Genomic DNA, 24,638 nt, shown 5'->3' with positions numbered 1-24,638 from the left:
TAAATGAAAAAGTAATATGTAGCACAGTAACTTTATTTGCCTTTATATAGGTAAACGGGAAGTGGAACTGATTTGCAATGGTTATGCATGAGAAAGTAATGCCGTTGAACATGGAAAGTGGGAGTAACGCGAGTATATACCCGCATGAATAGTAAAAAAATAAGTAAATGAATTAATTTATATCCATATAATTATGACAGGTAATTATAGATGCTAGATGAACCACGACTGCCGCTCGGGGAAAAACCGCCCGTCTGAAGGGCTCCATAGACTTCTAGAGTATTCCAAACCGCCTGCCGCCGCGCGGGTTGGCAGTGCACGCGGCTGGTAAATCATTGCCGCGCGGGAATTAAGCCCCGCGGGCAGCGTGTGAAGGGCCTCATTGAACTTCATTGATTTCTAAACCGTGTGGGAAAACCGCGCGGGAAAAAAACGCTCGTGTGAAGCTAGCCTTAGAATGTTGGACAGAAAAGAAATGCGTGTTTGTTGTTAAATGGGTGATACGTGCCCATCATAGAGGTGGCAGGATGCAAGCAGACAGTTCAGAAGACCAATGACCATTGAAGTAGCGACAGAAAAGAGATAAAGGTGCAACAGTGCGTGAAGAGACAGAGGCTGAAGGAAGCCAGCAAGAGGAGGGGAGTAAATCAGATGAAAAGCCTTTGACTCCAGCTTGTTGAAAAGGGCTGTATGTGGGGAGCCTCCCCACACATGAGAGTTGTACTCTACATAGGGGCGAATAAAATCGGTGTATAAAGTCAATAACTGTGTAGGGGTAAAGAAGATAAAGAGTCAGCTTAGCACGCCTAATCTCTTGGAAGCAGATTTTACATGCGATGAAATATGATCGTTCCAAGATAAATCTCGAGAGAATGAAACCCAAAGTATGTTTAAGGATGATGCAGGATTGAGCTGGATATTATTAGACATTAGAGGGTACTGCTGTGGAAGATTTTGTTGGATGGTTAGGTGTAAGAACAGAGTCTTTGATGCATTAATAACAAGATTACTTTTACCCTATTCAGAGATACGAGCCAAGTCAGACATTAGGTGTGCCATAGCCTCATTCCTTGTTTGTTGAAGCAACTGCTGAGATGTGGGTTGTGGGAACTAGATAAAAAAGTGAAGGGTGGAGTCATCAGCATATGAGTGGATAGGGTTAGATGTACAGGTCTGAAGTCAATGATGAATGAAAGAAAGAGCTGGTGATAGGACAGAACCCTGAGGAACACCACTGTTGATAGATCTAAAAGAACGGTGGCCGTCTACAACAGCAGCTACAGAACACCCAGAAAGGAAGTTATAGACGAGGGCACCGATAGAAGGCTAGAAACCGTAAGAGGGCAGTTTGGAAATTAAGGATTCATGCCACACTCGATCGAAAGCCATTGAGATGTCAAGCTCAGTGGCAAAGCTTTTGCCAAGTACCGAAAGGAAGATGACAAGGAGTCTGAAAGATAGGTGAGAAGACTGCCAGTGGAGCGTCCCTGAAGGAACCCATACTGACGATGAGAAAGAAGGCTGTGAAAGGAAAAATTCATAAAAATGTTTCTGTTAAGAATGGACTCGAAAACTTTAGAGACACAGGATGTTAAAGCAATTGGGCGATAGTTAGAGGACTGGGAATGGTCACCCTTCTTTGAAACAGGCTGAATGAGGGCAAGAAGGAAAGTTTCAAGTTGACAGACAAAGGTGAAAGAGTTTGCCTGGGCAGGGTGAAAGCACAGACGAACAGTTCTTGCTGACAACGGGAGGGACATCAAGCCAATATGACTTGTTAGTATATACTGAGGCCAGTGATGGCATAAAATAAAACAGCTGAAGAAATTTTAATGTCAGCCATGAGGAAGTCAGAGGCGTGAAGTGATGGAGAAACAGCACTGGAATCGTCTAAGGTGGAATCGTAGGAGAAAGGCTGAGCGAAGAGATCTGCTTTATCAGTAGAAAAAATAGCTACAGAGCCAACAGGGTACAGAAGAGAGGGGAAGGATAATAGGTAAAGTTGTTAGAAAGGTTTTTGGCAAGGTACCAGAAGGAACGGGAAGAATTCAAGTTGGTGAGTATGGATGAAATGATTTTCGGCAGAGCGAAGAACAGACTTAGCACAATTCCAGATAGAAACATAAAAAAGATGTGATTCAGGGATGGGTTGGCTCCGGTACCTTTTATAGGCCCTCTCCTTGTTGTGGACAGCATTAGAACAAGCGTGATTAAATCAAGGCTTTCTTGCATTGGTCAAAGTATATGAGAAAGGAATGTATGCTTCCATGCTTGAAAGAATAACCTCCGTAATGTGCAAGGCACACTCAGATAGCTCCCAGTCTTGGAAGCAATATTCATTCCAGGGAAAATTAAAGAAATACTGCCTGAAAGCCTCCCAATCAACAGCTCCAAAATGCCACAACCGACATTTCTTTGGAGGGTCCACAGTCTGTACTGGAGTGATAATACAGGTAAGGTAATAAGGTTGTGATCGGAGGAGCCCAACAGAGAGGAAAGATTAACATGTAAGCAGAAGGATTAGTTGTAAGGAAGAGGTCAGGTATGTTCGAACTTTCTCCAAGGCGGTCAGGGATACAGGTAGGGTGCTCAAGGTCATTAAGGATAGAAAAAGATGTAATCTTCTTCACCAGGTGGATCAGTGAAAGGAAAGGAGAGCCAAAGGTGGTGGAGAGCATTGAAATTTCCTTAAAAGGAGATTTCAGAGAAAGGAAAAATGGATAGGATGTGTTCCATCATTGAGGCAAGATAGTCGAAGAATTTTTCATAGTCAGTAGAATTAGGGGATAAGTAAACAGCACAGATATATTTAATCAGAGAATTACAGGAAAGCCGAAGCCAGACAGTAGAGAATTTAGAAGAATCAAGTTCAGGAACACGAAAGCAAGATAAGTCGTTGCATGCATATACACAACAGCCACCTTTGGCTTTGAAATGAGTATAGAGAAAGTAGGAGGATACAGAGAAGGGTATGCTATCAGTTGCCTCAGACAGCTGAGTCTTAGTTTAGAAGAGAAGGCGAGGTTTAGAGAAGGAGAGGTGGTGCTCAACAGATAGAAAGTTAGAGGAAGGGCCGAAAATGTTGCAGAAGTGAAGATGAAGTGAATCAGACAGTGGTTCCAGGCAGTTCGTTGAGTCGTCACCGGGGGAGGGGCGGATGGTGGGGGCATTTCTGGTCTCCTCCCCTGGGGACTCTGAGGCTTGGTTAATAGACGCCATTTTGGTTAATATTTTAAATTGGAAGTGTAGTGTGCAATGTGCAAGTAGTTTGGGGCTGACAGAAACTTGTCTTGGAGGGAATACTGACCTACTCTCTGTGTTATTGAGACACTGAAAAAGTGCAGAAAAGTGGGGTAGTCAAGAATTAGTCCCGAGGACTGATGAAACGGGAGCTCCAGCTCTCCCTGTCATCAGCTTTCCATCCACCCTGGGAGTACTGCCCTGCTCGACTGGCACTATAGTTTGTTATGGTGCTTCATGTCAAAAGTTATGAAAGGAAAACATCTTGAATTGCTTTTCACGTCCACCAGGACATTGAGTGACGACAGGTGCAGAAATTTCTCTCTCTCTCTCTCTCTCAGCTAAAGAAAGGGCTTTCTTACTGAAGGGTTGATGAGAGCTATAGCTAACCTCTCTAAGTCGAACACAGAAGAGAGAGAGAGAGAGAGAGAGAGAGAGAGAGACAGACAGACAGACAGACAGACAGATAGACAGAGAGAGAGAGAGAGAGAGAGAGAGAGACAGACAGAGAGAGAGAGAGAGAGAGAGAGAGAGAGAGAGAGAGAGTCTAACCCGTTATACTCTGTGTCTGTCCTAAGCTGAACAAAATCTTTTTACTTTAACCTGGCAGAGATTTTCCTCCAGTGGTAGCTATTTTCCTTTCTTCGGTGGCTGAACGTGACTCGAGCCATATTCTAGTGTTAATCTCCCTTCAGAACTTCGCATTTGAAGGTGGAGATATGCTAATTTTCTTCTAGCCGAAATAAACAAAGTACAAGAATAAAATTCTCTCACTCCATCTTGAATGTTGAACTATAATAGATTAAAGCAAGAATATGGTGCTAGTCACGAATAAGAACTATGGGGAGAATGCAGGGCTGTAGTATTACAGAGGTTATTCTCTCGGGAATGGAAGCATACATATCTCTCTCTCTCTCATCCTCTGAGTAATGAAAAAAGAAAAAACAAAAGATTTAATCATCCATTTTCTAACGCTGTCCACAACAACGAGAAGGCCCACAAAAGGTAGTCGATCCTATGCTCCCCTGAATCTCATCCTTTTATTTCTCTCCCTGGACCTGTGCTAAGCCTGTTCTTCACTCTTCTTAGAATAATCTCATTCGTACTAAATGCTCTGAATTCTCTGACTCAAACTATTCTCGTTCCTCCTGGCACGTTGCCAAAACACTCCAACAACTTTACTTCATCATCCTTTCCTCTCCAGTTGAGGGGTGTCACCTTGACGTGGTGACGGGGCTTGAAGCGTGGCTAACAATGCCACCTACTCTGGAGGCCTGCCTACCTTTGTAGAGTTTGGCATCTGTCAGCCTGGATGACCAAGAACTCCCCCCACCCTCCATCACAGGTAGAGGAGGCCTGCTGGTAATATTGTTCGTCATTGCCCATATTCCATTCTGGGTGCGTGTTTTGCTTCGCCAAGTGTTTGCCGTGCGTGGCGTCCTGTAATGCTGAGAAACGGGAGTTCAGGGAGTTTAGTGATGTTGCACAATGTGCCCTGCAACTAGCAACTCACCTCTTTGGTTCCCTGCGCTGGTTAGACAGGCGGCCTGGTTGGGCCTGACCAGGTCAATCAATTGTCCTCTTGTTGGTTAAGGTCTAATGGGCTCTGGGGGGCTTGATGGCTCCTGTTGTCCTGGAGTCACCCTTGTCTGGATACCCTGGTGGTTACCTTTGTATACTCCCTCACTACCTCTGGGGTTACCAACAGTGTTATCCCTGGGATATGACCTCCCCTTTTGGGCCTCCACAGTAGGTGGAGGGGTGAGAGAATGATTTTTTTCTTTATTCTTTTTTTTTTTTTTGATATGCATGGGTTCGTTTGAACAAAATGTTCTTGACGAATCTGCATCTGCCCAAGGACATTATGAATCAAGATCGCTTATGGCCACTCTAGAGCATACCAGTCCTCAGAGAAATGTCCTCCATTGCCTCAGCATCCAACTGGGACTGGGAGAGGTTCACGTCTTGTTGGTGTGGCTCTGGAGTTTAGGCCCAGATGAAACGGTGCCTGAGTCATATGCGAAATAGCTAGTACTGAAATCCTCTGTGGGTGAGTCAGTGCTTGATTGACATTTTTTATTTGTACCGTGCCAGTCTTTCTGCTTGTGGCAGAGAACCTAAAAGCTCTTCTTAGGAGGAAGGAAGCATCCTTGTTGAGGTGTCCTCCCCAGAAGAGAGCTCCCATTTACTGGCGGTGGCCTCTGTTTCTTGCAATAATATTGCATGCGTTCTTCATTCTGCCTTTAACCAGTGTAATGGTGTAATTTTTTTCCGTGACCTCCTCTTGCAATTGGAGGCACAGCTGTTCTAGAAACTGCAATCTTTTGGTGTGGTGATTGTTGAGCACATGCAAAAGAAAATACAGTTGATGAGACTCTGATCCCAAGTCTGACCTTGTTCCTGACAATTGAAAAGTTAACCTTGCTTATTACTGTTAAACTTGCTTGGCAGTCACTTCCTGTGAAGCTATAGGTGCCAACTCCAAAGCAGTGTTTCCAGTACCAGCGGTATGGACGTGTTAGCCACTTTTGCCGCCATGCACAGACTGGCCTGCGTGGTATCTGTGTCTCATGTGGCAAACCAAGCCATACTGGTGACTGTCAGTGACTCCTTTAATTCTATCACCGAGGGGGTCTCCATGCTGTATCTTCTCGAAGCTGTTCTTGCTACTGCCTGGGGAAGGAAATTTTGACCATTCATACCCATAAGGTTTCGTTTCCTAAAGCAAAATGGAGGGTCCAGACTCACTTCTTCCACTCAGGGTTTCTTATGCTACTGTCCTTTCTGGAGCACCTGTGTGCCTTCTTGTGTCTCAGAAGTTGCCTCATCCCATTCCATTGCCTCCTACACCATTTGGTGATTTGCCAGATGCAGTCCCCGAGGTCAATACTGTATGTGGAATTGGTGTTTGCCCATAATTTTCCCTAACTGTTTCTGCCTCCCACATCGGTGGTTGAGGGTTTGCCCACTTCAGTGGTGGTGGCAGATGTCCATGTTGACGTGTCTCCTTGTTCTACTTTGTCCAGCATGCATGAAGCTCCATCTGTACCTAGCAAACATCATCTTGGTTCTTCTGAGTCCTCTGAGCCTGACGACTGTCAGCCTAAAGTCTCTGCTGTGGAATCTTGTGAGAACCTCTTTATTGTTCCCCCAGCCATGGTCTGCGGAGTCTGTGCAGGTGCAGGGTGAAGTTAGTGTTTCACCAGTGGTCCGGTTCTCACTTGGGGAAGGGGTTGCATGGATCGCTGGTGCTTCACTTCCGATGCATAGGATATCATCTTCGTTAGGTACTGGCCCTGTGGACTATATCTCTACTTCTGAGGCTTCTGGTGGTAATGCTGGCCGCCCTACTTCACTTAAGCCTCCTACCGAGCAACATGTTCTTCCCAATAAGAAGAGAAGTGTTGTAAATTTTCTTCTTCCTCGTCCTCACTTTTGCTTTCAGATAGTCGGCACAGTGTGCAGGTTCAAGGTGCTGGGGAGTCTCTTTCTAAGGGCCTTGCTAAGCATCAATCCAAACCTGCTCGTTTGTCAGGGGATGTGCAGTCCTGCGCCTCCAAGGAATTGTCAACAATGTCTGGTCCAGTGAACGTTGCTCTGCAGTGGAATTGGAAAGGTATTAGAGCCAATTGGGTGGAACTTTATCTGCTCTTGTTCGAGTTTCACCCCTTCTGTGTTTGCCTTTAGGAAACTGTGGTTAGGGACAGGCCTCTTCCTGCTCCTTGAGGATATACGGCTTTCTACTAACCACCTCTTGTGAACTGCGGTTCTCGAGGTGGCTATGCTATTCTGTGCCATACAGACATTCCATTTACTTCTTTTCTGTCCAGTCACCCCTCCAGGCTGTGGGTTTTCAGTTACACGTGGAGAGGACTTACATATTCTGTAGCTTTTACTCACCATCCTCTGTACCTGTCTGACGTGCTGATCTTGATTACTTTATTAGTCGACTTTAGTATAGTTCTCCTATGTGACCTAGAAGGTCGTCATGCATTGTGGGGTGATACTCTATGTAACTCCCGTGGTGATCTGGCATCTGTGATTGAAGATTTAGACCAGGTTCTGACTACTGGCCACCTAATACATAAACATGCACAAAATGGTACTCTTTCTGCTATTGATAACTTTACTCGTCCCTACATTCACCTTCAGATTCCGTTTCTCACACACTTTCCCAAACTCATTCACCAAGCCTTGCGATTCCCCTTCGTCTGCACTTAACAATTCAGTATCATCTGCAAACAACAGTACAGAGGATTTCCAAACGTTGTCCTCTCTCATTACAGCCTCTCCAACATCCACTGCCCTATCTTGTATCTCTTTTATAACCCCATCCATATACAGATTGGACAGCCATGGAGACATGGCACATCCCTGTTTCAATCCAACACTCATATAGAAAAATTCGCTCAATTCACTATCAACACGCACTGCAGCCTTGCCACCCTCATACATACTCTTCACTGCATTCAGCTTCTGAATCGAAATCAATATTTAAGCAAAGGAAGCCCAAAATAATGAAGTCGTGAAATGGGGCCTTGAAATCGTTTATTTAACAACTTTTTTTTTTTTTTTCACCTCATACAAAAGCTATGTTGGATATGATCATACAGATGACAGTATAATTTATTGTTTTTAGCGTGTTTGTTTCTTGCTACCGGTGCTTTCAGATCCTTCCCAATTCCTGCTTGTTGGCGGAGACTGGTGTGCCTCCCCTAGATTTACAGTGCAAGTCACTGATCACTCAATAATAGAACCGTGTGAGATGTATTCCACACTCACTCATTGTTCCTTGTCTGACACAACAGTAATTTTTCCAAAATGATTTTTATCCTCGCACTCCACATCCCTCTGGGTACAGAGTCAGGCAGATTATTGAGGATTTACGTCTCTCTGCAGAGCCTGTCTGCATTGCCCGGCTCCCAAAGATTGCTCCATGATTCCATGCAGGTGTGCAGGTATTCAAGATACTGATGGTACCAAGTCTTTTTATCTCTTCCTTGGATCATTCATCCTTCCACAGAGGCATCGTCCCTGTATATACAGATGGTTCAAAGTCTGACACTGGTGTCGTGTTTGGGGTGGTTTTCCCAAATTTGGTGAGGGGAGGAAGTCCCTCTAGATTCCTCAGTTTTTACTGAGGAACTTACTGCTGTCGTTTTAGCCCTTCTGTTGGTTTTAATGCATGAAGAGGCTTCTTTTACGGTATTTAGTGATTCTCAAGGTACGCTTTCGGTTCTTGAGTCCTTTAATTCAGTTCATCCACTGATCCTCGCTGTCTTTGAGTGGTTTTTCCTAGTAAAGAGACGTGATAAACTACAGTACTCCAGTTTTGTTGGGTTCCTGCGTATGTTGGTCTGGATGGCAAGGAGAGGGCGGATACATTAGCTAAAGCCGCATCTCCTCGATGGCCCTATATCAACTACCTGCTTCCCGCTTCTGATATGACACCTTCCTTGGTGTCTGTGATTCGTTCTTGTTGGCAGAGACAGTGCGATACGGTTGCTCATAATAAAGAAATTTTTTCAGAGGGTGGTTGTGCAAAGGGGTCTTCCCTACATGCATCAGCAAAATTAGATGGTAGTTTCCCAGTTTCGTATTCGTTGCTTACGGCTTACTCGCGGGTTCATGGTATGTTGTGCGACTGTCATATTTTGGATTGCCTCGTTCCCCTTACTGTCCTTCACTTCCTCGACGAGTGTCCAAGTCTGGGGGGGCCTACCTCAAAGATTCCTCCATACGCATAGTGGTGTGGATGAAGCTTACTGTCTGCCTTCGATGCTCGGAGGAGCCTACGGCAGTCTGACTGATGTTTTAAATTTTCTTGAGCATGCGTGCTTCCTATCACTTTCATAGGTAAAAGATATATACTAAATTATTCTGTTGTCATTTTAAACATGTTATTTCTACATATGGATTTTAACTTTCTTTTAGTATACAAAATTTTAGGTTCCTGGGCGTCTTTCTCCTCGTTGTCTGGTGCCATATGATCCTGGCATTTGCACTGCTATTTTTTTGTTATATTCAGTAAACAGTCGATCAATTGTCCTTCCCTCCTCTTTTCTTCTACTGATAAAACATAACTCTTCGCTCAGAATTTCTCCACCAATTCCTCCTTAGATGACTTTGGTGCTGTTCCTCCATCACTGTTCCCCCTCTGACTTCTTCTCCAATTAATGTGTTTTGTATCATTACTGGCCTCTTTACTGATATGACATATGGGCCTGATGGGATCCGTCCTGTTATCCTCAAGAACTTGGCTTCTGTGTTTACGCCCTGCCTAGGTAAACTCTTTCGCCTTTGTAACATGTACGTTTCCTTCTTGCTGGAAGTTGCTCTAATCCAGCCTGTGTCAAAGAAGGGCGATCATCCTCAGCCCCCTAACTATCGCCCAGTTGAGTTAAGATCCTGGTTTTCTTATGTTTTTGAATCTGTGAAAAAAAATAAGGACCTTTTCTATCACAACGTTCTTTCCAATCGTCAGTATGGATTCCACCCGCGGTGCTCCACTGTCAACCTTCTCACCTTTCTTTCAGACTCCTAGCAATCCTTCTTTCGGGACGTTGGCGAAAGCTTTGCCATTGCACTTGACATTTCAAAGGCTGTCGGTCGAATATGGGATAAATCTTTAATTTCCAGACTGCACTCTGAACGTTTCTATCATGTTATCAGTGCTTCAACACTAGCTTCCTTTCTGACCATTGTATAGCAGCTGTTGTAGACAGCCACCGTTCTTCTCCTATTTACACTGTAAACCTAATCCTATCCACGCGTACACTGATGACTTAACCTTTCAACCTTTCATTCACTTTCCCCACCGTCAATCTCAGCAGTAATTTCAACGAATGCGGCTATGGCACAGTTAAAGTCTGATTTGGCTCATATCTCTCACTGGTGAAAAATATTCTTGCTATTTTTAATACTTCAAAAACTCAGTTCTTACATCTTTCAACCCGTCAAAATCTACAATAGGATTATCCTCTGATTTTTAACAGTACCGAATTCTGTCAATCCGGCATCATCCTTGAACATACTTGGGGTTTCATTCTCTCTGGATTTGTCTTGGAAAGATCATAAAAATCTTTCACGAGATTAGGTGTGCTAAGCTGACTCCATGCATTCTTTACTCCTAGATAGTTGTTGACTTTACATAGGGGTATTATTTGTCCCCGTGTAGAGTACAACTGTCATGTGTGAGTTGGGGGGGGGGCCTCCTCAGCTAGAGCTCTTCTCACCAAGGTCGAGTCAAATGCTTTTCGTCTCATTAACTCTCCTCTTCTTACCGACTCATTTCAACCTCTGTATTTTCACTGCACTCTTGCATCTTTAACTCATTTCTATAGCTACTTCAATGGTCACTGCTCCTCTGAACTGACTGCTTGCATCCTTTCACCACTATGGTGGGCACGTAGTGCTCATGCAGCAGCAAACTCTCAACTCTTTTCTGTCCAAAACTCTAATGAAAGAGTTAACCGTTTCTCCCAGGCATTCATCCATGCAACATGTCAGCTCCGGAACTGTCTTTCTCTCTTTATATTTCCATCTCCCTTGGACCTTCAGTCTTCTAATCGTAGTGTGTCCAATTGTCTCGAAACGAACGTGTCTTGAATTTTACTCTCTATTGTTTTATTTCTTCTTGGAGGGAACGATCTTGCTGGCTTCTAGCCTTTGTCCTTCTTCCTTACCATAAGAAAATGTCTCATTCTGTCATTGATTTATGGGGAAAAAAAAAAGGAAAATCTCCGCCTAGTTAAAATCAATGACGTAGTGCCATAAAAACTGCCATTTTTCTATTCTCAGTGCTACGCTGTAGCATGAGATTAGCACTAAAATCTGAGGCTAGTCATGAATTAAGACGCTCCATAGGATGCTTGTCGATCCATAACTTATTGTACCTCTTAATTAAGGGAAATGAATAACAAAAGGACGAAACCTTTCCCCCATACTCTGTTCAGCTCAAGTTTACATAAAATTGCCCTTTTTCCATCTTTACTTCCGAGCTGTAGCATGTGCTTTACACTGGAATATAGTGCTAGTCACGAAAGAGTGCCGTGAAAAGAATGCAGGACTACAGAGTGGGCATAGTGTCTGGACACAGAGGCTAATATGTATATCTTTAATTAAATGACATTTTCAGTATGGTTTCCATCATTAGCGATGCACATTTCAGTGCCCTTTGCGACATTCACGTGTACACGATGCAGTAATGCAATATCTCCGTCGATCCTAGCACATTAACTTGTGATTTTTTTTTTTTTATGTGAGGAAGAAGGAAACAAAGGCAACGAGCCCACAAAACTGTTCCTTCCAAGAGAAAAACAAAATACTAGAGAGAGCCAAATTCAAGATCCGATCATTTCCAGATGCCTGGACACACTGCATTTGAAAGACTGGAGATCATAGGAAGCAGGAAATACAGACAGAGGGAGACAGTTCCAGAGTTGACCTGTTGCATAAATGAAGGACTGGGAGTAACGGTTAACTCTTGCATTAGAGAGTTGGACAGAAAAGGGATGAGAGTTTGCTGCTAGACGGGTGCTACGAGCCCGTCGTAGGGGTGGAGGAATACATGCAGACAGTTCAGAGGAGCAATGACCATTGAAGTAGCGATAGAAAAGAGATAAAGATGCAACAGTGCGGCGAAGAGACAAAGGTTGAAGGGAGTCAGTAAGAGGAGGAGAGTTAATGAGGCAAAAAGCCTTTGACTCCACCCTATTGAGAAGAGCTGTATGTGGGAAGCCTCCCCACACATGAGAGTTGTAATCTACACAGGGGCGGATAAAACCCCTGTATAGAGTCAACATTTGTGCAGGGGTAAAGAAGGAATGGAGTCGGTTTAGCACACCTAATATCTTGGAAGCAGATTTTACAAGAGATGTAATATGATCTTTCCAAGATAAGTCCCGAGTAAATGAAACCCTAAGCATGTTCAAGGATGATGCAAGATTAAGCTGAATATTATTAAGCATTAGTGGGTATACCTGTGGAAGATTTTGTCTGGTTGATAGGTGCAAAAACTGAGTCTCTGATGCATTAAAAACAACAAGGTTATTTTTACCCCAGTTAGAGATATGAGCCAAGTCAGACATTAGGTGTGCCATTGCCTCATCCGTTGTTTGTTGAAGTAACTGCTGAGATGGAAGTTGCGGGAATCGAATGGAAAGGTGAAGGGTGGAGTCATCAGCGTATGAGTGGATAGGGTTAGATGTACAGCTTAGAAGGTCATTGATGAATAAAAGGACAGAGCCCTGAGGAACACCACTGTTAATGGATCTAGGAGAAGAACGATGGCTGTCTACACCAGGGGCTATAGAACGACCAGAAAGGAAGCTAGAGATGAAGGCACAGATAGAAGGATAGAAACCGTAAGAGGGCAGTTTGGAAATTCAAGATTTATGCCAGACTCGATCGAAAGCCTTAGAGATGTCAAGTGCAATGGCAAAGCTTTCGCCAAAGTCCCGAAAGGAGGATGACCAGGAGTCTGAAAGGTAGGTGAGAAGCTCGCCAGTGGAGCGTCCCTGATGGAGCCCATACTAACGATCAGAAAGAAGATTATGATAGGAAAGATGCTTTAAAATTTTTCTGTTAAGAACAGACTCGAAAACTTTTGAGATACAGGACGTTAAAACAATTGGACGATAGTTAGAAGGTTGGGAATGGTCACCCTTCTCTGGGACTGGCTGAATGAGAGCAAACTTCCAGCAAGAAGGAAAGGTACAAGTTGACAGACAAATGCGAAAGAGTTTGCCTAGGCAGGGTGTAAGCACAGAAGCACAGTTCTTGAGAACAACAGTAGGGACTCCATCAGGCCCATATGCCTTATTAGTATTGAGGCCTGTGACAGCAGAAAATACATCAGCTGAAGAAATTTTAATGTCAGCCATGAAGAAGTCAGAGGGGGGAAGTGATGGAGAAACAGCACCGGAATCGTCTAAGATAGAATTGGAGGAGAAAGTCTGAGCGAAGAGATCTGCCTTATCAGTAGAAGATATAGCTACACAGCCATCAGAATAGAAAAGAGGAGGGAAGGATGATGAGGTAAACTTGTTAGAAAGGTTTTTGGCAAGGTGCCAGAAGGAGCAGGAAGAATTCGAGTTAGAGAGTTGAGAGCACTTAGTATGGATGAAATTATTTTTAGTAGAGTGAAGAACAGACTTAGCACAATTCCGGGCAGAAACGTATAAAAGATGTGATTCTGGGGTGGGTTGGCTCCAGTACCTTTTATAGGCCCTCTCCTTGTTGCGGACAGCATTAAACAAGCGTGATTAAACCAAGGCTTTCATGCATTAGTCAAAGGATATGAGAAAGGAGTATATGCTTCCATGCCCGAGAGAATAACCTCTGTAATGCGCAAGGCACACCCAGATGGCTCCTGGCTATGGAAGCAATAATCATTCCAGGGAAAATCAAAGAAGTACTGCCTGAGGGCCTCCCAATCCACAGCTCCAAAGTGCCACAGACGACGTTTCTTTGGAGGGTCCGCAGGCCGTACCGGAGCGATAGGACAGGTTAAGATGATAAGGTTGTGATCGGAGGAGCCCAACCGAGAGAAAAGATTAACAGTGTAAGCAGAAGGATTAGTTGTAAGGAAGAGGTCAAACATGTTGGAGCTCTTTCCAAGGTGGTCAGGGATACAGGTAGGGTGCTGTACAAGCTGCTCTAGGTCATTAAGGATAGAAAAGGTGTAGGCTTGTTAACCAGGAGGATCAGTGAAAGGAAAGGAGAGCCAAAGGTGATGGTGAACATTGAAATCTCCTAGAATGGAGATTTCAGAGAAACGAGAAATGGATAGAATGTGTTCCATCGTATAAGTGAGATAGTCAAAGAAGTTTTGATAGTCAGTAGAATTAGGAGATAAGTAAACAGCACAGATATATTTAGTCAGAGAATGACAGGAAAGCCGAAGCCAGAGTGTAGAGAATTCGGAAGAATCAAGTTCAGGAACACGAAAGCAAGAGTAGTTGTTTCGTATATATACACAACAGCCACCTTTGGCTTTGAAATGAGTATAGAGAAAGTAGGAGGATACGGAAAAGTGTCTCCTGTCAGTTGCCTGAGACAGCTGAATCTCAGTTAGAAAAAGAAGGTGAGGTTTAGAGGAGGAGAGGTGGTGCTCAACAGAGCGAAAGTTAGAGGAAAGGCCTCGAATGTTGCAGAAATGAAGAAGTCAGACAGTGGTTCCGGGCACCTTGAGTCGTCACCGGGAGAGGAGCAGAAGGTGGGGGCATTTATGGTCCCCCGCCCCCTGGGGACTCTGAGTCTATGTTATTCGATGCCATTTTTTCTTTTTAAATTTTGAAAAGGAAGTGCGGTGTGTACTGTGCATGTAGTTTAGTGTTGATAGAGAAACTTGTACTGGAGAGCATGCTGGCCTACTCTCTGTGTTACTGAGACACTGAAAAAGTTCAGCAGAGGGGGATGGTCGGGACCTAGTCCCGAGGGCTGATGAAACAGGAGCTCCAGCTCTCCCTGTCTTCAGCTTTCCATCCACCTTGGGAGTACTGCCCTGCTCGACTGCGTTGCTTCAAATGATTGATGTAATACATTTTCACTGATACCGTCTCCTTCAGCATAGCCCAGATGAGGAAATCAAGGGGATTAAGATTTGGAGAGTAAGGGACCCATTCCGCATAGCCAAGTCTCCCAAGCCAGTTAGGAAAATTATCGTTCAACCAGTCTCTTACCACTGTGGTGTAATGGGCAGGGGCACCATCCTTTTGGAACCACTCAGTGTGACCTTCACTTGGCCCGTCAATTTTGGGCATTAACTGGTCGCCTAACATGGTGAGGTATGTCTCTCTCGTTACATTGCCGTCAAAGAAAAATGGCCCCAACACATGTGCTTTCCAAAGGCCACACCACACCATAATCCTCTGTACTTCTTGCTGTTTGCGAGAGGAAATCCATTGAGGATATTCTTGCAACCAGTCCCGAACATTCTGTCTGTTCATCTCACCATTTACGTAAAACATTGCTTCGTCGCTGAACAACACACAGTCTTCTGTGAAGTGGTCGTTATCGTCAAGTTGATTAGAGAACCACTCGCACATCTCCTCGCGTCTGTCCGGGCCATTCTCGGTTATGCTGTGCAAGATTTGCAACCTGTATGGATGAAAATTCTCCATCTTTAACCCCTACACCGCGGGCTTGTTTACCAATGACTTGCGTGTGCCGCAGGGTTATTTGGGCTCCGACAGACTCTCAAAAAATATTTGCCAAAAATCAGTTATTAGTCCTAGAATAATAAAATTACATATGCTTATGGCACATACCTTCAGCTTTCTCCTGGAATGATTGTTGAGCCTTCGTCAGTTACCGTAGGACTTGTGGAGACCTCTGAAGTAGGGTAACGAAGTCTCCACTTTACACTTCCCGACAACCCGTAATATGATTACCACAGCCAGATACAAACACTATAAACACTATTCTACAATTTTCAAGTAGTTTGGGATCCATACTAAAAAAAAAAAACACTGTGAAAGCAATGGAAATTACGAGCGCGTCTGATCGTCGCACTGGCACTAGTTCGCTCTTAGTAGTCTGTCATTTATTATTCATAAAACCCCTCACACTTTATATTTCTATTACTATATAACACTTATATATATCTACAGTCTTTATTCATAAGTTTCCTTCAGTAGTATTAGTTTATTGTCACTGTAGGGATTCAATTTCTTTCAGTAAAATACGTAGCATTCACTTTCTCGTCCTGTATACTGGCATTGAGAGTGAATGTCACTTTCATCTTCACTCTCATAACTCATAGCATTCAGACATGCTAGAGTGAAACTTTCACTTTCATTACTCCTAGGGTATATACTCGTATTCTTATAATACTACTCATTTACATTTCTATTTACGTTCTCTATTTTATTTACGTTATTTACATTTCTATTTTATTTACACTGTGTTGTGCACTGTCACTTGAAATAACTTATAAAACTGTTTTCCATTGTTCACGTATATTTACATTCATTACTTTCACTTGCTGTTTACACATTATTTACACATTATTTACAATTCCACTTGCACTGTTTTACTCAATAGAAAGATCGTAGTCACTCTTTTATCAATTGTCAGCCCTTTACCTCTTTCCACACAAGGTTTAGTAGGGGGTAAAGGTCACAGGGCCTTTTGAATGGGGGTGAAAAAAGGCCTTGAAGTCAGCAAGAAGAAACATACATACTCTCACTTCGGAAGTTGAGAGTAACCTGATAACGGAGGGCTAGTGTGGAGGCCTGCTAAGGGGTTATTCAGGGTTACCAATATTACTTCTTGAAACAGCTAAGTCTAGCACTGATATGATTGGCAGGAAATCTAGACAATACATTATAAATTTGGTAGTTCCAGGTGAATGTAAATATCACTTAGGCTTCTCCCTTCCCTCCTTACATGTATATTTATTTCGAAAATAGATTAGAGGCCTACTTAGGAGATATATTTTCAGAGCTACCAATGTTAGATCTTGAAACATCTTTGTTTAGCACTGATATGATTGGCAGGAAATCTAGACAATACATTATAAATTAGGTAGTTCCAGGTGAATGTAAATATCACTTAGGCTTCTCCCTTCCCTCCTTACATGTATATTTATTACGAAAATAGATTATAGGGCATATTTCAAGGGGAAAAAAACAGCGAAAATTAGCGAACGAGTGCACGTGAGGTGTTGTCAGGTGATAATTAGCCAATTCCAGGTGTTTGGCACTCTCACTTACCTTATTTTTTTCTTGTATATATTATTTGGTATAAGAATAGGACATAGGGCTTATTTCAATGGATGAAATCAGTGAAAAATTCCAGGGAAGATTTACTTAGCGTAGCACGGCCGTGCAGGCGAGAGGATAGGGTAATGGAGGGGGGGTAGGGAGGGGAGTCAAGAACGGGGAGAAATGGCTAAATTGTCAACAATGGATGGGATTACAGGTGAGATTAGGAGTGCTGACTAGTGTTGGACATTGGCAGTACTGATAGATGATACAAGCCCCCACTTGGAAGCCCGGGTGAATTCAAAATAACACAGAATCACAAAAGCGACACCCCGCGGTATGATCCCTTGCTCCCAAGCGTCACGAAAGTGACGCCCCGCGGTTAAGGGGTTAATATCCTTCTGAGGGTACCGCAAATAACCTCCAGTTTCAAGGATGCCCAACGAGTTGATTTCTTATCTCTTACCTTCGCTATCACCCGTTCTTTCATTTCAGCTGGCAGGGTTGGTCGTCAGGAACGGGATTTGTCCAACGCATTCCCTGTTTCGTTGACTTTTCTAACCAGCTTCCCTACGGTGCCAAAAGAGATGGGAGCTCGATTGGGTTTATGTGCACTGAATTCATCTTCTAAATATTTGCCTATGTGTCCAGACTTAATGCCCACCTTGTAGTAATGTTTTTAATCTAGCACCGAGCTGCATGAACGAGGATGAAAATCTCTGCGAAAAAAATGAATGACCTGTGGGTGTAAAACTGACATCTCTCCATCTTGAATGAGGAGGTATAACAAAAGATAAACAATAATATATATATATATATATATATATATATATATATATATATATATATATATATCTACCTATATCTATCTATCTATCTATCTATATATATATATATCATCATGAGCCATTTGAGTATCCACTGCAGGACCGGGCTATGCCGACCAAGGTAGGGACGATACAGCCAATGTTTCTCTACCATGTGGCTCAGACTGTCCAGTAGAGATTTTATGTACAGTAGGATTAGAAGTGATTGTAAGTGTGATTGTAGTGTTGTAGTGGCTTTGGATATGTGTGTGTAGTCTGTGAACCAAGTGTAATCGGCCTGCGCAAGCCGACTGGGTGCAAACATACTTTACAGTATGCGACAGTGGTTCAACCACAGCAGCCCTGATGTCCGCCAATGCAGTACATGGCAGGGAGAACGCTTCCAAAGTTTAGTACCCTCGCGGGGCGCAAACCCTCGCTCTCCAGTGTACGAAATCGCACACTTTACCACTGTACCACAGAGGTTCTTCATACATATATATATATATATATATATATATATATATATATATATATATATATATATATATATACAATATATATAGGGTGTTCCAGAAATATGTGCCGAAAATCAGGGGATGTATTCCTGACACATAATTGAATTCAAATTACTAAATGACCATATTGGCAATTCTCAATAGTTTTCGAGTTACAGCACCTCAGAGGTCTGCCAGGAATGTGTTTAAATCTAGTGATTGTACAAAATGTCTGAGACAGATGTGAAATTACTTAACGACCATAAAGTAATACGGCACACAGCAAAGTTGACAAGGTTGTCAGGAATGTGCCGAAAGCTGTAGAATGTACAGTATGTGATAGCCTGTACATAAGTTAGTAATAAGAATCGTAATGATACGTTCGTATGTGCAGTATCAGATAGTGTTATCACCCTTTACGTGGTAACATGCCATAAACGACAAAGGTGTTGTTGGTTCGTTGAATGGGGATGGTGTATGAGGAAGGAAGGGTGGGGGTGGTGAACCAGCAAGGCGATGTCGAGGGGTAGTGGAAGGATGGGTGTTCACTCACCCAGCAACACCCGTCTACCAGAGATCGAGAGCTGAACGTGTGGATCAATCAGTTTTAGAGAACCACGCGCAAGCAGACATGGAGCAATACTGCAATGGTGACTATGCAGATATGCACCTGACACTGGGTGAAGCTAGGGGTAATGCTGCGGCAGCAGTACGGCTGTACAGGGAACGTTATCTGAACTGCAGAGTGCCACACTGGCGAACATTTCTCGGAGTTGATCGTCGTATACATGAGAATGGTACCGTTCATCAACGTGCAATTCCTGGTGACAGAGGACGACCACGGGACATTCACATAGACAACATGGAGGACCGGATACTACAAATGATTGAGGATGATTCTGAAATAAGTATTCGAAAGATTGTTCATGCTCTGCAGCTGCCAGTGGTGACAGTGTGGCGGACTCTACATCAACATCATCTACATCCATACCACCATCAGAAAGTACAAGTTTTAACTGATGTGGACTATCTTCCAAGGATGCAGTTTTGCCAGTGACTGTTAAGGAGGGAAGCTGAAAACTGTCAATTTCCAGCACTTGTGCTATTTACTGATGAGGCAACATTCGAGAGAGATGGCACCATTAATTTACATAACCGGCATACTTGGTCTGGTGACAACCCACATGTAATGGCTCAACGAGGTCATCAGGTACGATTTACAATCAATGTATGGGCAGGCATCATTGGTGACTATCTGATTGGTCCATACCTTCTACCCCAGTGGCTGAATGGTGCAACATACAGACGTTTTCTTGAGGGCACACTACCACTACTGCTGGAGGATGTGCCCATTGGAATACAGAGAAGGATGTTGTTTCAGCATGATGGTGCTCCGGCCCATTATTGGCATATTACAAGGGATTACTTAACCCGCGCCGTCCCGAGGACGTACTTCCACGTCCTCACGTTTTGTCACAGCTAATCCCGAGGACGTACTTCAACGTCCTGCAATTGCAAGGTTCATAATTTCCACAATTTTCAATTTTCGCGAGTCATTTTTGGTATGTATACACGGGACACCTTCCTCAACAAGATGCCAGGCAGAGACAATGCCTTACCCAGCATGACCTCCTCCCCCCCCCTGCATGCCCTTTTCTCAGCAATTCACCTGTTATCAGTGACCTGGCCAGTATGGCCATGTCATGCCACGGTACGAAATTCAGGGCCAGAGTGATTCCCCAATCAATGACAATGTGGAGGACAAACTTTACATAGCATTAGAGGAAGAAACAGTTAGAAATGATGATCAGGTAATGTGGCAAAAAAAGGTCAGGTATTAGTGAGTGAAACAATGCTTATAATGCCTATATTACTGCTTGAAAACCAATATACTCTTGTACTACATATAAATTCGTAACAGTAAATAAATAAATACCGTTTATGAGTGGTGTGAAAGAGTTATCCTCCCATAGAACTCGTTTTCTTTAATGCCAGCCTGATAGAAAACCCAGTAAGGTAAGGAGGCTCTCCTACCTGTAATGAGTATTTTAAACCTCAGGTGAGCGATTTCTCTATGAATTTTCGATGTTTCTCACCAAAAGCGAAAGTTTTAGCAAAAAAAAAAAAATGGTCGAAAAATGGTCGGGATTGGGGGGTACCAGTGGTCAAAAAGTGGTCGGGACGGGGCGGGTTAAATGATGTGTTTCATGGACGATGGATTAGGCGAGGCGGCCCAGTGTCATGGCCACCTCGGTCTCCTGACATCACTCCCCTGGACTTCTACCTGTGGGGACACATTAAAAGCGAAGTGTACGCTACAGACGTTCCAAACCGTGAGGAATTGTGGCGCCATGTGGAGGACAGCGCGGCACGTGTACGAAACAATCCTTGGGTCTTTGAACGTGTGCGTCAGTCACTTCTGCGACGGGCTGCAGCGTGCATTGAGCAAGGAGGGCGGAATTTTGAACATTTACTGTAAATGTTATTGTCATACTGGAAATACTGTTTTATTTTGTTAATACATGACGTTGTCCTTGGTAAATGTTTCATTTACTAGCAATTCCCGGGGTCAAAAACATTCAAGCAGACCTGTTAGGTGCTGTAACTCGAAAACTATTGAGGTTTGCTAATATGGTCATTTAGTAATTTACATTCAATTATGTGTCAGGAATACATCCCCTGATTTTCGGCACATAGTTCTGGAACACCCTGTATATATATATATATATATATATATATATATATATATATATATGTGTGTGTGTGTGTGTGTGTGTGTGTGTGTGTGTGTGTAGTGCTAATCGCGAAAAAGTGCTATGGAATTGATGGAGGATTATAGTATCGTCTTATTTGCCAAAAAAAAAAACGGGAATTATTACAAAAGGTCGAAAATTTCCGTTAAATTAAAGTGAACAAACTATGGCTGCTATTCCAGTCGCTCCTCCTTTCATAGGCTACAAGCTCCTTTGCCTGAATCACTTTATCTTGCCAGCTAAAGGCTGTAATTTTAGTGGTTTTGCAGACTTCGTAACATTTCCTCTTTCCCGAGTTGTCATCATCCACTTGTATGTTATTATGCGAGCAATGTCGATAAGGAAAAGTTATAAACAACATTCAAAATAATGTTTATATGTAATATGGACAATTCAGCAAGGAGGATATAACTGATACAAAGCTTCTATATGTGACCTGTTCCTTCGAGATTAATTAGAAGCACCAGATACTAATGAAAGCACTGTCGATATGAGAAGTACATAAATGGCAGACAAGGCAATGCTAACGTGAATGAAACAAAATCATTCGGGGCCGAATGCTAACCTCCCCCCAAATGATGTTGGCTAAGGTACAAGCTACCTAAAAAGAAGAAGAAGAAGAAGAAGAAAGAAAGATTGAATTTAAAGAAATTCGCATAGCTACAGACTTGAGTCACTGCGTTTCACAAAAAGCCAGTTCATATTTAAAAATATACGGTGGCTGGCATTCGGTCATCGTTGATCAAATCCCCTCCAAAAGTAATAGCCTTCTGCACATCCACATTGATATGATTTCCTGAAGGCATGGTGAAAATTCGTCCACAACTATGCGACATATTTTGGCAGCACACACACACACACACACACACACACACACACACACACACACACACACACAAATTATCGCCACGCCTTGCTAAAGGTGGGTGATAAATATGGACGATTCGCTTAAAAGAAGGCGCTGGAAAACTTTTTTACTGTTTATTTCTCTTAGTTCAGTAGTAAAAACAATAGCACGGCTCTACATCCTCTTCCTCGAGATTAGCATCTTACTCGTATGCTGGTGGTAAGCTCTTCCTACAGTTCAGCATTCACTATGAAACGTTGGCAGATTTTGTCTAGTTTAAGTGAAGAGAGGTCAGAATATAGTCCTAACCCCATGCTTGCCTTAATGACCCTCGTGTAATCAATAGGCATTTTTCTAAGCCTTCCTCATGTTCATGATTGGCTGGCGGTAAGGTGAAGATCACCCATGAGGTCTGAAGTAATATTAGCCTATAGGAGTAGGTGGCATGTTCATCATACATGTTATACCTCCGTGTCCTCCTGCGCCTCAGAAGGGTTTGTCACACATATTTAAGTTTATAGTATCAAGAATGCTACTGAATGCCAATGTCAGGATTAATTGTTGAGAGCGAGATTTGCTAGACAGGAAGTACTAGAAGGTTCTCATTACTTCTCATATTTTTGTAGTTACGAGTCAGAGTTGCCAGTTAGCCTGCTATTTGTGAGGGGAGGTATTTTGCAAAATTATACATAAAATTTATGCATTTTTCTCTGTAATGTTTTATGTATGTGACTGTTAACTTAATTTAATGTCAGTTTGTATGCTAAAGCATTTAGAGCGTTAATGGGCTTTCACACATTCCGGAGTTGTGCAAAGAGTCACCATGGATTAAAACTCCTCGCAGATTCTTGTCAATTTGGCCAAGAATCCAGCAATCTACGAGTGCACCAGGTGTATGCTACAAGTAGTTACTCATAGCTTAAGCACTGCTACGAGTTTCCTAGGGCGGCGCTATGAGTAGTTAGGAGTCAACTAGGCAATGCCGAACCAAATGGTCCATAAAGGTTTACAAGTAGCCATGGGTAGCTAGGAGTAGCTAAGACCCCCACTGGAGTAGTTCTGAGTGCACTATGACCATTAAGAATTTGATGCGAGTTTGTCAGCAGTGTTGGGCAAATATATGAAAAGGATATGATGGTGGACTACTCATTCAATAGCGAGCTTGCGTTCTGCATAGACCTATGTATCCTCAACGAACATGGCCGGAGGTGCCCAAGAACTGAAACTACTGAACCTGCAGGTGGATTTGGCATGTGAAGTGGCTGACATCAATGTGGCAGTATGTAGGCTGTTACTTGAAAGAAGTAAAGGAGGCAAAAGAGGAGAAACTTGTGGAGCAGGTTATGACTGCTATGACGTCCTATGTATGGCCAGTATGAGAAACTTATCGTGGAGTTTAAATTAAAGAACTTCCATAGCTTCGGGAATTTTCTTCGAGTGGATGACAACATGTTCATGGAACTGCTGGAAAGGGTTGGTTCCCATACTGAGAAGCAGGACACCTTCTGGAGGAAGTCATTGTCACCTGGGTTGAGGTTGGCCATCACTCTACGTTACCTGGCGACTGGAGATATCTACAAGTCCCTTTTTATATGGTTGCAGAGTGCCCACAATACTATCTCTCTTATCATTCTCGAGTACCTGATGGATGTCTTGGCCTGCCCTTCACCACGGGAACAGTGGAAGGAGGTGGCTTCCCTTTTCTCCATCAAATGGAATTTTCACCACGCAGTCAGTGCCTTGGACGGCAAGCATATTGCAGTCAGGTGCCCCCACAATGGTGGATCCCACTACTACAACTACGAGGGATTCCACTCCATTGTGCTCTTAGCATTGGAGGATGCGGACTACAAATTCCTGTACGTTGATGTTGGTACAAATGGATGTTCTTCTGACTCTGGAATTTTCTCTGCCACTGCACTCAGGGAAGCTTTGGAAATTAACACCCTTGGCCTGCCTAAACCTGAGCTTCTCCCTGGTGATGATGTACCTGTACCATTCTTTGTGATTGGCGATGATGCCTTCGCACTTCAGCCAAGGATGATGATGCTCATCCCAGATCGTAATATGACCAGACAGTAGCGCATCTTTAACTATCGACATCAAGTACTCAAGGCAAAGCCCATCTGAATTACCTTAAGACTACTACAGTTTCCCCCAGGGAATTGTACCTTGGTAGGACACCATGATATAAGGTGAGAAAATAAAAGCTATTCCTTTTATACACTACAGCCATTAAATGAAATACAATTTGTCATAACAAAAGTATAGATTTACATGAAGTAATAAACACATGAAATTCCTTATTCATTAGTCATTCTTCTTATTTTGGCGTAGATAAGGTCGTGGGGGTGTCAGGAGGTGGCTTGGGTGAACGTGTGGCAAGGCCTAGGAAGGAGGTCATATACGTGTTTGATATGTTTCCTGGGGTTTGTGACGTGCCAGATGGTATGCCTACCGTTTTAGGCGTTCCCTCATGTGTAGGGATCGGTGACCCCCACATCTGTTTGAAAATTGGAGGATGGTGGCCGGTTGATCAGGATGGGGCAGGTGGCTGTCGTGCCTGAGGGGCTTGGGGGGCCAGAGTTGTCCAAGCTGGGACAGGGCCTTGGGGGATTGGTGCCTGGCTATCCTGTGGTTCATGGGGAGAATCTTGAGTGGGGCCTCTCGCAGTCAAGTGAATGGTCTCTGCCTGGAGTTGGTAGAACAAATTCATGGCGAAGGAGGCGAAACGATCTCACAGTGAGGGATGTCATCGCGACAGCTCACACCCCAGGTAGCTGAGC

At 43.4% G+C, this 24,638-nt stretch overlaps 1 protein-coding gene across 1 annotated transcript; it reads left to right on the top strand.

The window, feature by feature from the left end:
* Nucleotides 1–23,050: 23,050 nt before the first annotated feature.
* On the top strand, nt 23,051–23,934 carry LOC145405574 (uncharacterized). The gene is made up of 2 exons (XM_080276903.1): nt 23,051–23,131; nt 23,227–23,934. The coding sequence occupies exons 1-2, from the start codon at nt 23,051–23,053 to the stop codon at nt 23,932–23,934; spliced, it is 789 nt and encodes a 262-aa protein (XP_080133029.1).
* The last annotated feature ends 704 nt before the right edge of the window (nt 23,935–24,638 follow it).

This window comes from Coenobita brevimanus, chromosome 67 (genome assembly GCF_032717465.1).
Source record: "Coenobita brevimanus isolate Jiangsu-jjx chromosome 67, ASM3271746v2, whole genome shotgun sequence".
Taxonomy (NCBI): Eukaryota; Metazoa; Arthropoda; class Malacostraca; order Decapoda; family Coenobitidae; genus Coenobita; species Coenobita brevimanus.
The sequence above is the reverse complement of the archived record's forward strand: the minus strand, read 5'-3'. Positions and strand labels throughout refer to the sequence as shown.

Coding starts and splice junctions, on each gene's coding strand:
- LOC145405574 (XM_080276903.1), top strand. CDS start 23,051: ATGGCCGGAGGTGCCCAAGAACTGAAACTACTGAACCTGCAGGTGGAT. Junction 23,132..23,226: donor TGGCTGACATCAATGTGGCA/GTATGTAGGCTG, acceptor ATGTATGGCCAG/TATGAGAAACTTATCGTGGA.